The sequence below is a fragment of the Ricinus communis genome, chromosome 4 (genome assembly GCF_019578655.1).
Source record: "Ricinus communis isolate WT05 ecotype wild-type chromosome 4, ASM1957865v1, whole genome shotgun sequence".
Classification (NCBI taxonomy): Eukaryota; Viridiplantae; Streptophyta; class Magnoliopsida; order Malpighiales; family Euphorbiaceae; genus Ricinus; species Ricinus communis.
Genome location: NC_063259.1, coordinates 12,957,681 through 12,972,953, shown reverse-complemented (window position 1 = coordinate 12,972,953; position 15,273 = coordinate 12,957,681). Strand labels below are relative to the sequence as shown.

Sequence of the window (15,273 nt, the reverse complement as noted above, 5' to 3'; positions counted from 1 at the left end):
TGGTTTAGCATCATCCTCTAGCAAAATCCTATGCATGCAAATTGATGGATTAATGCCTTTTATGTCAGCTAAAGTCCAACCAATTGCAACCTTGTATTCCCTCAAGGCTTTAACCAATCTTCCTTCCTATTTCATTGTTAGTCCTTTTGAGATGATGACAGGCAATATTTCACCATCACCTAAATACACGTATTTTAGGTGATCCGGTAAAGCTTTTAATTCCAGTTTTGGTGTCTGCACAATTGAAGGTAAATCTTGTTATTAGTATTAGAAATTTCAGCATTGAAATTTGTTGGTTTAGATAATGTTGTTGAAAATAATTCTTCTACACCAATCTCATAATCAATTCCTTCTAAATTAGATTGTGCATCTAATTCTTGCTCATCACCAACACTTTCTTTTGCAAAAACTTCCTGCACAATTGGATCAATCACATTAATATGGCAAAGAGAATGTACATCATTAGGATATTTTATTGCATCAAAAATATCAAATTTAACAATCTCTCTATTAAACTCTATGGAGAGAGTACCCTCATCTACATTAATCTTTGTCTTAGCAGTTTTAATGAATGGTCGTCCTAAAAAAATCGAGGCTGATTTTGATGAGAAATTACCATCCATTTCCAAAATGTAAAAGTTGATAGGAAATATGAGCTTATTAACCTGCACCAAAACATCTTCAACAACCCCAAGGGGATGAATGAAAGAACGATCAGCTAATTGAATCACTGCACCAGTCTTTTGCAAGTCATTTAGTTTCAAATCTTGATAAATAGAAAATGGCATGACATTAATAGAAGCTCCTAAGTCTAACATGGCACGCTCAATTTTCGTATTACCAATAACACAAGGTAATGGAAACATACCTGGATCCTTGCATTTTTCTGGCATATTCTTTTGCAAGATAGCCGACACATTCTTACTTACCACCATTTTCTCCTTTTTCCTTCATCCTTCTTTTGTTTGTGCATATTTAGGAATTTTGCATATTTAGGAATTTGCTTTATAGCATCCAATTATGGGATATTTATCTCCACCTTCCTAAATGTATCCAAGATCTCCTTTTCTTACTCATCTTCTTTTGGCTTAGCTAATCTACTAGGAAAAGGAGGCAATGGAGTGCGAGATGAAAGAGATAGAGAAGGATCGAATTTTATCCCATGTGATGCTTTAGAGGAAGCTTCTTCTTCCTTTTCCTTGCTCGGTTCACTTTTCTTAAGTGGAATCGACCCTGAAGGAATCTCCTTTCCACTTCCTAAAAAAATTACACTAACATTCTCCTTTTGGTTTATCTCTAGTTGTGAAGGTAGTTTTCTAGAATTTTGAGCCTCTAATTTACTAATCGACGTAGCCAATTGAGTAATTTGATTGCCTAAATTCTGAATGCTTGACCTTGTTTCCTGTTGAAATTGAAGAGCATTGTTAGCAAGATTTTTAACAATATCTTCCAAAGACATACCTAAATTTGAAGCTTGAGGTTTTTAGAGAACTTGAGGTGGTCTAATGAAATTCTGGGAAGGATAATTTTGTTGTCCTCCTTGGTTTCCATAGCTCAAATTCAGATGATCTCTCCATCCAGGATTATATTGATTGGAAAAGGGGTCATACTTCCTTTGAGATTGACCAGTAAACCCGCCTAAAGCATTAGCCTCTTGCATCAAGTCTTGTTGCAATGTTGGGCACATATCAATGGGATGTCCTTGAACTGAGCATATTCCACTAATTTTTGCCATTTGCAATTGCCCTACAGCCATTTGACAAACCAAAGTAGTTAAATTAGAAATTTGATTTTCAATATTTTTAGTGCTTGCCTCATTAACTCGCCTAGTAGCTCCATCAGCTCTTGTACCAAATTGCTGAGAATTTTCAGCCATGTTTGAAATCAATTGCTTGGCTTCTTCAGGTGTCTTGTCTACCAAAGCTCCACCAGTTACTGTATCAATCATACTTCTATCCATTGGCAACAATCCTTCATAGAAGTATTGGATTAAGAGTTGTTGAGAAATTGTTGATGGGGGCAACTAGCACATAGTTGCTTGAACCTCTCTCAATACTCATACAATGTTTCTCTAGTGAATTGTGTTATGCCATAAATTTCTTCTCTAATATTGGCAGCTCTTGGTGCAGGGAAAAACTTATCTAGAACAATCTTTTCATCTCATTCCATGTTGTTATTGAACCAGAGGGTAGATAATAGAGTCAATCTTCTGCTTTATCCTTCAAAGAAAATGGAAAAGCTCTAAGATTTATTTGCTCTTCGGTCACACCATGTGGCTTCATTCCGGAGCATACAATATGGAATTCTTTCAAGTGTTTATGAGGATCTTCACCTATACATCCATAAAAAGAAGGGAGTAAGTAAGTTAAGCCAGATTTTAATTCAAAATCAACTGCAATATTTGGAAATGTAATGCATAAAGGTTGTTGATTCAAATCCGGCGCGGCTAGCTCTTTGAGAGTTCTATTCTCCATATTTTCTGTAACTTCTTGAAAAATAGATGTGTCACTAATAGCCAAATCTATCTCAAATTCTTCTATGAGACAAATTTTTCTTTGCTTAGTCTCCTTTCTTAATCGACGCGTTGTCTTCTCAATTTCAGGATTATACTGCAACTCAATAGCTTGAGAAGAACGAGTCATAAAAAAATAAATTAAACAATGAGAAACTAAAATAGGCTCCCCGACAACGACGCCAAATTTGAACAGGTTGTCGAAGCCCTTCAAAGTAAATTACTGATTTTCCTAAATACTTGTAGAAATAGTGAAACCAAGTCGAATCCCAAGGGAACCAATGTGAATAGCTTCTCAAAGTTAAATAAAAATGGGGGGATTTTGAATGTTTGAACCAAAATTATAAATAAACAGAAAATAATGAAGGCTGACTATTAAAGTAAATAAAAATCAATCTTAACAAACTTCAAATTCAAGAGTGCTAATTCCATCAAATTGTAATCATGATCATAGGCTAAAATATCAATTTTTCTCTTCAAGTACTTAGTCTACTTATTCGAAACAGCCGCAACAAGTTAAATTCTCCTAATATAATTGATTCAAACCCAGTATCCAAATCAAAATTTACCATTAGTCAACTGGGCACGATAGCGTTCCATATCAACTCAATGATAGCATTAAGAAAAATGAGAATGACTAAACCAACATTAATTAATTGAGATAGCTGCAATTGAATTAACCTTGTTCCTTTATTTCCCTAGAGCCTATCATGCAAGCTATGTAATTCGAAAAGGCCAAAATCACACACACACGAGCCAGCTCCTCGCTACTTGTGTCAATCGTTCATGACAATTACGGATCACAAACTCAAAGTTTAGCAATAGAAAAATCAATATAAAAATTGAGTCGTTAGTTCAATCAATATCAAAAATTCATAAATAATTAAAACAAGAAATAAAGAATACTTGAATTAAAGAAGAATTTTATTAAGCATAAAGCCTCACAAATCAAAATTGGAATTTATTCACTCTTGAATCAGAAACTAAAAACTTGGCCACATATGGTGGAGTAGAAATTCACAAGAAAATAACAGAAGAAGAAAAATAATAAATAAAAGCACTCTCAGCCGTCCTTTACTTTGTAGAACTAGCCTCTTTATATAGGAAGTCAAACCTAAACCCTAATAAGATAATCTTTATCCAAAAAGAAATAAACTTCCTATATGATCTTATCCCTATAAGGAAGGATAAGATAAAGGGTAATCCAAACAAATAAAATCCTAAATAGTATGGGAGTCAGTTTTCTTTATCCAGCACCTCCAAAATAAAGAAAATAACATAAAAGTTGTTCCACCACGAATTTAACTTGAAAATTCGAAATTCTCTTCTACAGATTCCAGCAGCTCACGGATTGTAAGGCGTGGTCACGCCTTATTGAAAATGACCTTCTGCACAAATTTTTTCTCTTCCTCCAAAAGACTTGGTTTCTGACAAATGATGCCTTAAAACATGTCTTTAGGCTGAATTCTACTCAATCCTTGATATTTCACCACCTAGGTCAGAATAAACACAATTTCCACAATTAAGCACATTATCCAATCAAAATGTAAGGGAATTAAACACAATAAGTATAACTATTTATGATCTATCACTTTTCATTGATAAATGTAAAGGAAATCAAGGAGAATGACCCTCGATTGGTGTTTGAGGGACGAAGGTGGAGAACACTCCCAATATAGTAAGTGTTTGACTCATACTAATTTTTTTCGATTTAACTTGACATTTGGATAAGAAATAGAAGCTGTTATGTTTGTTTGATACCTATGTGACTCAAATTTTGCAATGTGGTTCTGATTCATTAGGTTTTTATTGCATATGAATTAGGGCTTTAATAGTTGGATTTGAGAAAGAGTTGTTACTGAACTTTATTAAATTAAGAAGCTTGTTTTGTGATTATTTTTGGTAATGTTCATTTTTTGTTGGCTTTCTGTGTAGTTGACAATGAGTACTTTAGTATATAATGGCATAGTTTTACAGTAGATAGTAGTGGAAAAATCATGTTGGATTGACTTTTGTACCTCTGATAAGATTTCTAAATTAGAAATTACTAGAATGACAAGGGAGCTGGGGCTGGTATTTAATGAGAAGCAAGTATTTTAGAAGCATCCTAAGAAGAATTACAGTAATGGATTTAGGGACTTACACACTAATCCAGATGCAATAGAGATGTTTATGTTTGTGGATGCGAGTAAAATTATGCATATATATGCTCAGATAAATGAGGTTGAACATAATCAGAAATAAGTAGATAATCACATTGTGGATATTGAGGAAGATAGTGAATATAATGAGGAAAGACATAAGTAGAATGAAGAGACTGATGTAGAGAGTAGTAAAGAGTATTGAGGGGGAAAGTGGTGGTGATTCAGAGGATTCGAACTTTGTTGATTCAGATTATGATTTAAGGGAAGATGATGAAGATGATGACCATATATTTGATATGTTTTTTGATAAGGAGCTAGAGAGGGATAGGAAAAAGCCAACAAGGGCTAACAATAGTGAGCAGAGTGCCCATGTGGGGGACACAGATTCAAATGAGACATATTATTTGCCATTAGACGAGCTTGTCTCTCTGCCATCGTCAAGTGATGACAGTGATGCTAATTCAATTAGGGCAAAGTGGCCTGTTTTTAGTGAAGAAACATATATGGCTAATCCTGACTTAAAGATTGGTATGCCTTTTACATCATTCAAGCAATTCAAAAAAGTTGTGAAGTAAGCTTATATTAAGAGTAGGACTCGGGTAATTTTTGGACCCAATACTAAACAGAAGTGCAAGGCCAAATGTAAAGAAGTCGGGCTAGTTGTGTGTTTTTTTATATAGGCATACCTCAACAACATTGACAAAACTGCTATACAGATTAAGTCTCCCAATTTTAAGCATACTTGTACAAGGGAGTAGTATAACAGGCATGTCAATAGGAAGTGGATAGCTATGACATATGTTGAAAGATTTAGAGTTGATCCAACATGGGCAATTGAAGGGATGATTGCAGCTGTTAAGGGAGATCTTGAAGTTGAGGTTTATAGAATTAGGACATGGAGAGCTAGGAATATTGCATTGAAGTATATAGATGGGAATGAGAAAGAGCAACTCTCAAGATTGCATGACTACAAATTAGAATTGTTAAGAAGTAATCCTGGGTCAACAGTTATTTTAGACTTAGAGAAAACAATATTTAAAGGAATGTATGTGTGTTTTAAAGCTCTGAAAGAAGGTTTTAAGGAACACAGACCTTTGATCTCACTTGATGGTTGTTGGCTGAAGGGTGCTTTTGGGGGATAATTGCTAGCAACCATTGCCATTGATGCAAATGACTACATATATGCCGTGGCTTGGGCTGTAGCTCAGAAAGAAAATAAAAAGAATGGGAAGTGGTTCTTTAAGCTGCTTACAAATGATTTAGAACTGAATAATAGTCATCATTGGGTCTTCATGAGCGACAGTCAGAAGGTATATGTCTCTTATTTGCATTTTGCAAAAAAGAAAAATTAATATTAGAGCATTTTTTTGTGGTTTATTAATTATATTTTTTATTTATGTGTTTTATTTGTGTTTTACATATAGGGCCTTATTCTTGCTATTAAAGAATTGTTCCCTAACTCCGGGCATAGGTTTTGTGTGAGACATATTAAGAGAAACTTCAAGAAAAAATTCAATAATTTAAAACTTAAGGAATATTTTTTGGGGGCAGCTAGGTCTAGTTATGTGCAATTATATCATAAGATAATGGATAAACTAGCTACTGAAAATAAATAGGCTCGCAACTACTTGAATAGCGTACCTCCATAGCATTGGACTAGATCTAACTTTGGCACAACAACTAGCTGTGACATGTTGCTAAACAACTTAAGTGATTGTTTTAATAGTTTTATACTTGATGCTAGGACAAAGGGAGTGATCATAATGAACAAAATAATTATAACTAAGCTTATGAAGAGGATTTATAGGAAGAGAGATGCAATGAGTAGGATAGCTAGTTCTTATTGTCCTAAAATAATAGAAAAGTTAGAGAAGGGGAAGAAACTCTGTTAGATGTACAAAACAAAATGGCCAGGAGGAGAAAGGTATTAAGTAGTAGGGCTTGGAGGGCAATTTGTTATTGATAAGAAGGAAATAACTTGTACCTGTAAGAGGTGGGAGTTGATAGGAATTACCTGCTGCCGTGCCATATGTGCTTTTTGGTATAGGAATGAAAACCCTGAGTCTTATTTGGCTGATTGTTACAAGGTCGCAACATTTTAAAAGACTTACCAACACATGATTTTACCAACAATTAGTAAAGATTCTGGCCTAAAGCTACAGCCCCACCTGTTCTTCCACCACTAGTACCTATTAAGCTTAAAAAGTATAGAAATTAAACCAGAAAGAGGCTGGAAGAAGATGAAATGGCATCATTGATTAAGAATGGAAAAGTGACTAAAAAGGGGCTGTCATGACATGCATTATGTGTGGTGCTAAAGGTCACAACAAAAGATATCATGAACTTGGCAAGAAGCAAAATTCTCAGCCTAAAAGAATAAAACAACCTGGCCAACCAAGAAGACAAAAGCTTTCTGTGAGCTTTCTAATATTGACATGTTGCTTTTTATTTACAATTGCTTATACTTATGGTGTCTTTGATTTAATAGGTGAAAAGAAGGATAAATACTAATGAAGAGACTATTGAACATGTTAATATGGATGCAAATGATAGCATACCTGAAGAGCATACAACTAGATTTGATAGCATACTTGAAGAGTATGCAGCTGGAGTTGAAGAGAAGGTGTTTAATGATGAGCCAAGGGGAATATCTTCCACTTTTGCAGCTTTGTCACCTATTATACCTAGTGCATAGGTATATTTAAACTATGATTAATCACAATTAGATATGACTTCTGTATAGATCATATTTAGATCTGATTGTCTCTGACGTGTTTACAATTATAAAATAATACACTAAGACCAAGTCAATCTAATACAATTGATCTAGGAATACCTGCTCATATGGTGAGCCTGGATGATTATAGAGATACTTGGACATAAAGGATCCTAGGTATTCCTGCATCTCTAGAGAGCAGATTGGTCAGTAAAACCAAGAGCATCAATGATCTTCTCAATGAGCTGCCTGCTGTATTTGGATTTGTTCAATCACAAATTGCATCTACCATTATTACATAACCCACTCCTCCAGATGTTGGAAAGCAGCAACCTAAGAGAAAGTAACAGTTTAAGACTCCTAGACAAGTCAAAATCCAACCACATAAGCATATACAGAACACTAGTGGTGCTATAAAGAAGAATCCAATTGATGCAGAGAAAGGAAAACAAAAGCTTGATGCTTCCTAGTTTTGGAGGAAACTCTGCACTAAAGATTGGGAAGAAGACCTAAAATTCTTAGATTTGATCATGTGATTTGAATAGAGATTTATGGGATTCCACCCATATGGGCCTTTTGATGTATTCATCACTATTAAATATTATTTTTTGTTTGTTGTGTCTCCTTTACTATGGTTGTGGTGTCAACTTTTTTGACTATGCAGTGTTTAATGGTCCTGCATAGACATGACTGTGTGTTGGATACATGTTGCTGTCATATTTTTTGCATTATGTAATACAATAGTGCACATGAGTTCAACACACACTATTTTGTTTGTAAAGTCATATTTAATTAATGATCAGTAATTATTTTTGCTAGTTGCAACATATATTTTATTCATTGTTCTTCTAATCCTAATGTTTGCTTTACTTCCTTTACCATTTACCTTTGCATAGATAATATCACATTTGACATCATACCACATTGCACAACACAATAATTTTTTGAACCGAAATTGCACAACAAAATTGTATGTCTTAATAGCACAACCATTAATATAAATAGTTTGCTCCCTTTAACATAACCAAAATGCTTAGTACAATACTTTCCTGCCAAGATAACATTACATATCAAAATCAGTACAATGTCAAAAGGCTACTAGCATTGGTACCCTACCCCTAACTCATATACATCTTGCACACAATCACTCCAACCAAAACATAAAATCCTATCTTATACAGATTCTACTGCACTTCATAGATGCTAATTCCTTCATTATTTTCTTAACCTTCATTTGTAGTTCGACAATTTCTCTCTTACGTTCCATATTCAAAGCTGTAATAACTTCTTCCTTACTCTGATATTGAAAAGCTTCCATATTGGCATTTAACTTCCTAAGCTCCCCAAGCATTAAAGGGAAATATTTTTTAATTTTGTCCTATCATTCACCCATTCATCATGCCACTTAAAGAACTCATAGTGTCCTCCTAGATAAACAAACACATAAATCACTCATCACTAACACTGAAGCTTCTTCCACATTGATTACTCACCACTAACCATAAAAAAGGTAGCAAGAACTAAATCATTACTTATCTGATGAGTGCATCCCTAGAATTTTTGATCTAGGTTCCTTACAGTCCTTGACACATAAAGCTTTATTGGGATTCCACATCCACAATGCGATACCTCTCCTCTAAATGCAAACTCTTCAATATTAAGGACGCTACAAGCATCACCAAGTTCTTCGTCTTCCATGAGCTTCGTCAACAACTGAACTTTTCTAGTCTAGGGCAATGATTGTGAGGTAAATAGAGTTTGGAGTAAAATCGATTTTAGGGATTTTAACTATTGAAATTGGGGTTTTATTACACATTTGGAATCAATTATAGGGATGGGGAGCTTATGTGGAAAGAGGAGCTTAACTGTCAACTTAAGTCTGACTGGATCAATTACAAAGTTGGTGATGCGGAGCTCTACCATTCAGCTCAGTAAAAATTAGCCGGATCCTTAATGCGTACCTTACTCTGTAACGAAAATTGAAGTTGAGGTACTGAAAAGAAAAAAAATTAAAACTTTGGTACCAATTTCTATGACGCATAGTTTTAGTACCAATGGGGCTACTTACCCTCCCAGATCACAAAGTCAAAATGTAGTTAGGAAATAGTAGAACTCACGACTCGCCAAAAGGTAGATCTTGATACATATTGTTGAGTGTTATTTATCATCTCTTTACCAACTAGCACACTCAGTCCTTAAAAGTGGTCTCTAACACATGGATACACTCATCTTTCTCCTGTAATTGTTATACCAACTGAAAGTAGTGTCTTTAGGATCTCAAAGATGTTGGTTGTCAATCCCACTAGCATAGCTGTGGAGGACGAGGCTTTAAAGTGATACATAGACATCTTATTCTTACCTATCCTATATACATATCTACTATATAATAGAGTCTGAACTGTCTCTAAAAATATTCTCTCTTCCTCTTCTCAGGACAGGGGCACTGGTTTTTTGTCTTCATCATAAGACGTCTCTGTTACGCACTCATCAAGGCTTTCCTGCATAGTTATTGAATATAATATTTAATAAACTAGTGATTGATATTTAAAGATATTATGCTCTTACAACTTTTATGGCGCGATCATCTACATATCATCTCGATCTGTTAGTGTCTTTGGCCATGTGGGTCTTATGGAACATTCAGACTTTTCTTAAGGGTGCAGTTTTAGCCCTCCCTTGAAAATAACAAAACATATTGGATTTTTGCATAACTTGTTAACTATATTAAGAATGTAATACATAATAACTTTATAATCCTTTTAGCGTGCTCCTCAAACGAAATGGACCTACAAGTGTGTTGTATTGGTTGCGAAATAAGGCCTCATATCTACTTTGGAGCTTCCTTAATTGACGCGTTGACATTGCTTAAAAGCAACTCTTGAACCACTTCTCTTGCCACGTTGCCATGGCTTAATGTCAACTCATGAATAAGAGGCAGTTTTTGATTAAATTTCTTTGTCATTTAATTTTTTTTTTAAAATCTTTTAATATTTTGCTTTCTTTTTTTATGACATTCATTCATTTCGGTTAATAATTTTCATAGTACAACTTCTAGGATATTATACACCATACACAAAATTTATAATTAAACAAATTAAAAAGTAAAAGTTTGCTAAAAAAAACATATAGGATACCTCATGGTACTTGTGAGCACGACTTTTCAAGGCCCACCTGTGGGTGGCGATTTCGGGCACGCACCTTAATGTCTCTAGCGACTATGACACTACAAAACTTTTCAACATAATTAGGAACATGCTAACTAGTCATTGAGACTAGCGCGAAGAAAGAAAGTCACCACCTGGGTAATTCTCCAGAATGATTTTAATAATTGAGTTGCGTACTAAATTCCATAAGAAAGTTTTGCCACATCAAGAGATGGATCCGGAAGCCAACTTCCTTATTTGTATATTCTTATTTTTAATTTTATTATGTAATGGACTATTCCCTATAAATACATTATAATAATTGTATATATCAAGCATTACAATATGTGAGGTCCGCTAAATCTAGTCCATTTTAGTTACTTCTAATTCCAATTTATATTGTTAATCATAAGTTAACTACTCAATTATGCACAAGGAAGCCCGCCTAATCTAGCCCAATTACAAGTTATGCTTTAATTACCAAGTTATTATCCTAAATGGACTACCAATTGCATGACAATGCCCAATTCAGTTATCCTATTTTAAACGAGTTGATTTAATTAACTAAACATGGTAAAGCCTACTAAGTTTAAATATATTTTAACTTAAAGCCCAATTTATAATATGTTAACCTAATGGACTACAAACTACATTGCAAAGCCCAATTTTTAGAGCCTAAGTCTAGGTGTCCGATTTAATTTACAATCATTCAACAGGTATTTGTCAACCATCCACCAAACATAAAATAAAATAAAAAATAAAATAAAGAAAAGTAGTAAAACTAATTATTACAACCCTTCCTATAATTAATAAACTTAAAAAAGTAAAATAAACCAAAATTGGGAAAAATCATCAAAGGGAATCAAAATTCACGAAATGGGGCTAATTTAGGACGAACAGCCGGATGGACTAGGTTTCTGTCTAAGCCAATTTACTGCAATTTCGGTACTCCAACTCCAAAACTCTGGTATTACATGCATAAAACACGTAGAACACTATTAGTAAACATGCAATATATAAAATAACATGTAAAATAACTAATTTTTAAGGTAAGAATACACCAAGACAATTAAAGAGTAAACTTATAGTAGATAAATCCCCTTAGGCATGAAAATTTCCTAAAAACATAGATATTGACCTAACCATGCAAACCTAATTGATAACTCGGTCACGAGATAAGCTATCAACAAGAACTAGAAAAGGCTAACCTGATCTCCGAAGTAACTACAAAGATGGTTATAAAGTGTAGAACAGGGTTATCCGACCACTCACTTTGATGATTAAGTCAGTAATTTATGAAAGGGTAGCTTAAGTATAAATGAGTGTGTAAAATAACATGTACCTGTAATTATTGAAGGTCTCCTCATCCTATTAGGAGAGGAACTCCATAGTTATAGGCCGTCCTAATTGTAATAGGACTATTCTTCTTGGTTGCTACTAGAGTCCTAGCTTGGGTGAAACTCACTACAAAAACAAAATATAATAATTTAAAGACCACCACATGTGGTCTCTAAGTGGTCGCTAAATACATATAGCAACCGCTTAGAGATCACAATTTGTGGTCAATAAAAAAAATAGCGACCACAAAGCTGTATGGTCTCTAAAAATAGCAATCAGAACTTATATTCTCTATTTTGCTACCCCGCTTGTGGTTGTTATTTAGTCTCCAATTAGTTAATATAGTACTAACATGGGAGATCACTTAGCAACCACATTGTATGGTCTCTAAATAGCGATCATAACCCATGTGGTCGCTAATTAAGAATAATAGGAGATTAGAGATAAAATAGAGACCACTTAACGATTGTAACATGTGGTAGCTAAAGTTAGAGACCATCACATGTGGTAGCTAAATTTAGAGACTACCACATGTCGTAACTAAATTGGTCTCCAATTTTATTTTAAAATCTAATTTCTAATTGATATTTTATTACAATTTATGCTTTTTTTTACAATTCCAAATAATCTATTGATGTCTAATTTTGGTATAATTATATTTTTTAGTTTTTAATTTTAAAAAGTAAATATTAAAAATTAAAATTAATACATAATCAAAGTTATTTCATTAAAAGAATAATAATATATTACATCCAAATCAAATTTAAATAACTATCATATTATCTAATTTTAATAAAAATATACAAGATTATAAGAGCTCATTTCTCTCATATCATTTGATATTTATCCAAAAAATAAAGTAGTTTAGAATAACTACAAAAACATTATATTTAAGTTCAAGCTCAATATTTCAGCAACTCAAATTTAAAAATAAATATGCATAAATTTTAATAATTTTACAATTGTTAAATGTAAATTAAAATCAAGGAATGGAGAGAGGGAAAGTAATTAAGTTCAATTACAATGTATTGTTTAATGATGGATCATGGGCACAAATTAGAAGAATACCTCCAAATTATATGTTGTGCAGCCCCATTATACACCCTACCTAAGTGCATATGTTGGGGACTGTATCAAAAGCAAGTAATAGAATCAAGTTAACATACAACAACAGTTATTTCCTAAAAGAAAGCATATAATAGAGATAACGAACAAATAGTACATACCACATCCAATGGAACAAAGCGGAAATAAGAAACTAGACTTGACAACATACCTGTCACTCTATTGGCTATGCTAAGAAGCTTAGTTTCAGACATACTAATCTCCTCAGTGTATTTCAACATCGTATCTTTAGACATTTAAATTGATGTCAAAGTGAGCACTCTACTAGGCAATGATTCAATCGCAAAAGTTTCAAAATCTCTATAAAGTCCATGAATACCTATTCCTCAGTATAATTTTAAACACAAAAAGTCCACCTCCATGAATGTGGGCTAGGCCAGAATGTTTAGGTACTTGCAGTCGTGTCTTGACTACATGAGTTGGATGTAGTAAAGCTTGTTGAGCAGCAAATTGTATAGCCCCGGTAGTTTTCATAACTTACCTTCTTGAAAACTATCATAACTATTAGAATCTTTGTACTGCACTATTAGAAGTGTTAACTTATTTTCTTGAAAGCCTAAAACTTTAATGAAATCAAAATTCACACAAATTTAGTAATTTAACACATCACAACCAATACTAATTCATAAACAAAAGTCACAAATTAAGCAAATTATTTAACAAACAACCAATAAGAGAGAGAGAGAGAGAGAGAGATGACATCATATACTCCAATTAAAAAAGTATGAAGAAAAAATTTGTTGAATACTGTGTAAGAATTTGCTTAAAATTGCAGTCAACTCTGATGCGCATTTTTGGCTCATGAAAATATTAACTTTTGATTTTGCTAGTTCTCCAAAAGAATAATCTCTTAGTTCTATAACATCTTTGCTTCCCTAACCATACTATGTAATTAGGACATGTATAACATGCTTAATATTTTTCTACTATGCTTCAACAAACATTGCTTTTGCTAGCTAACAAATTTACATAACCATAGATACACAATTATCATAGGGAATTGTATCAAATCCAGAAGAAGACAAAAAAGAAAAAAAAAAGACTAACAATCAAAGCCATGTAAATTGGGACAAAGTCCAACGGAAAAGTTAAATCTCAATCATAAAATCAAATCCATATTCATTTTTATCTCCCAAAATAAAACCCATTTGCACCCGTAGAAACTTCCACCATCTTTCAATATTTGTTAGATATTACTCATTTTTCCTTTTAACAAGTTCTTAAGTCTTTATCTAATTTTTTCCAGCAGCTAAAGACTAATTTAGGATGGAAATTCATTTCTTTTCTTTTTTTGCCATTTGCAATCAGATGTCATTCTTCTCATCAAGATAACATAAAAACAACGCTTTATTCACTTGTATTCCTATAAGATTGTAGTTTAAACACACAAAAAAATTCATGATGAATGGTAGCTTTTTGCCTCACTCTCAGAATGCCTAGTAGCTGCAAAAGGTGTTATTCAATTAAGAAAAATATGAGTCGTGATGAATTATTGCATTGAAGCAATACCAAATTCACAAAGTCGAATGAGGAGATTTAAAGAAAATTACAATAATCCATTTACCACTTCAAGAGCACTTAACAAAATTGCACACTTTTACAGAAAACCTGAATAACATAACTAAAGCCTAAAGTCTTAACAAAATTATGCATCTGAAAAAAGAAGCAAGTAAAGTTTTGTAATAAAATATATAGTCTGTATATAAGAGTATACAAGATGTATTTTACGATTTTATATAAAAGAAAGAACAAGTAAATCAGAAAAAAAAATGATATACTCCAAAAGAAAAAGGAAAAAAATAGAAGAAAATATGTCAATAGCAAACTTTTTCCTTAAATACGAACTTTATGGTTGAGACCTATACATTCTTTTGACCTATGTCGCATACTATCTCAGAAAAAAGAGGAAGGACATAAGAAAAATGATATATAGAAGCCATAATCAAGAGAGAGGAGGACATATTTACCACATTCTGATGAGTAAAGAGAGACACGAAAACTCACTTGAAGAGAGAGAGAGATGACGTTGCACGACAGACCTTGGCGGAGGGTGGTGGAGCTACCAATCATCTGTAGATAAGAATTTGGGATCTAGAGATTTTGGTGTTTTGAGTTAATTTGCAATTGGAGAAGAGAGGAGGGATTATTATCGATATTACTTATAAGGTTAGCGACCACATATACTGATTTCTAATGTGGTCGCTAATTAAGCTAAAACAGTACCACTTCTACAGTTTTAATTAAAGTCATATATATATATATATATATATATATATATATATATATATATATATA

At 33.2% G+C, this 15,273-nt stretch overlaps 1 protein-coding gene and 1 long non-coding RNA gene across 3 annotated transcripts; both read right to left on the bottom strand.

Moving 5' to 3' along the window:
* Positions 1–1,069: 1,069 nt before the first annotated feature.
* LOC125369839 lies at positions 1,070–1,960 on the bottom strand. The gene is made up of 2 exons (XM_048373108.1): positions 1,493–1,960; positions 1,070–1,402 (listed from the first exon to the last, which is right to left on the bottom strand). Exons 1-2 carry the CDS (start codon positions 1,958–1,960, stop codon positions 1,070–1,072), a joined length of 801 nt encoding a protein of 266 aa, XP_048229065.1.
* Positions 1,961–3,768: 1,808 nt separating this feature from the next.
* On the bottom strand, positions 3,769–15,156 carry LOC125369741. 2 transcript variants are annotated; one of them, XR_007215440.1, is made up of 3 exons: positions 14,983–15,156; positions 10,507–11,479; positions 3,769–4,005 (listed from the first exon to the last, which is right to left on the bottom strand). It is a non-coding gene; the product is annotated as an uncharacterized LOC125369741 (long non-coding RNA). The 2 variants fall into 2 exon arrangements; XR_007215439.1 differs by lacking the exon at positions 3,769–4,005 and adding an exon at positions 8,374–9,870.
* Positions 15,157–15,273: the final 117 nt, after the last annotated feature.

Coding starts and splice junctions, on each gene's coding strand:
- LOC125369839 (XM_048373108.1), bottom strand. CDS start 1,960: ATGGATAGAAGTATGATTGATACAGTAACTGGTGGAGCTTTGGTAGAC. Junction 1,403..1,492: donor ATTTCATTAGACCACCTCAA/GTTCTCTAAAAA, acceptor CAATTTCAACAG/GAAACAAGGTCAAGCATTCA.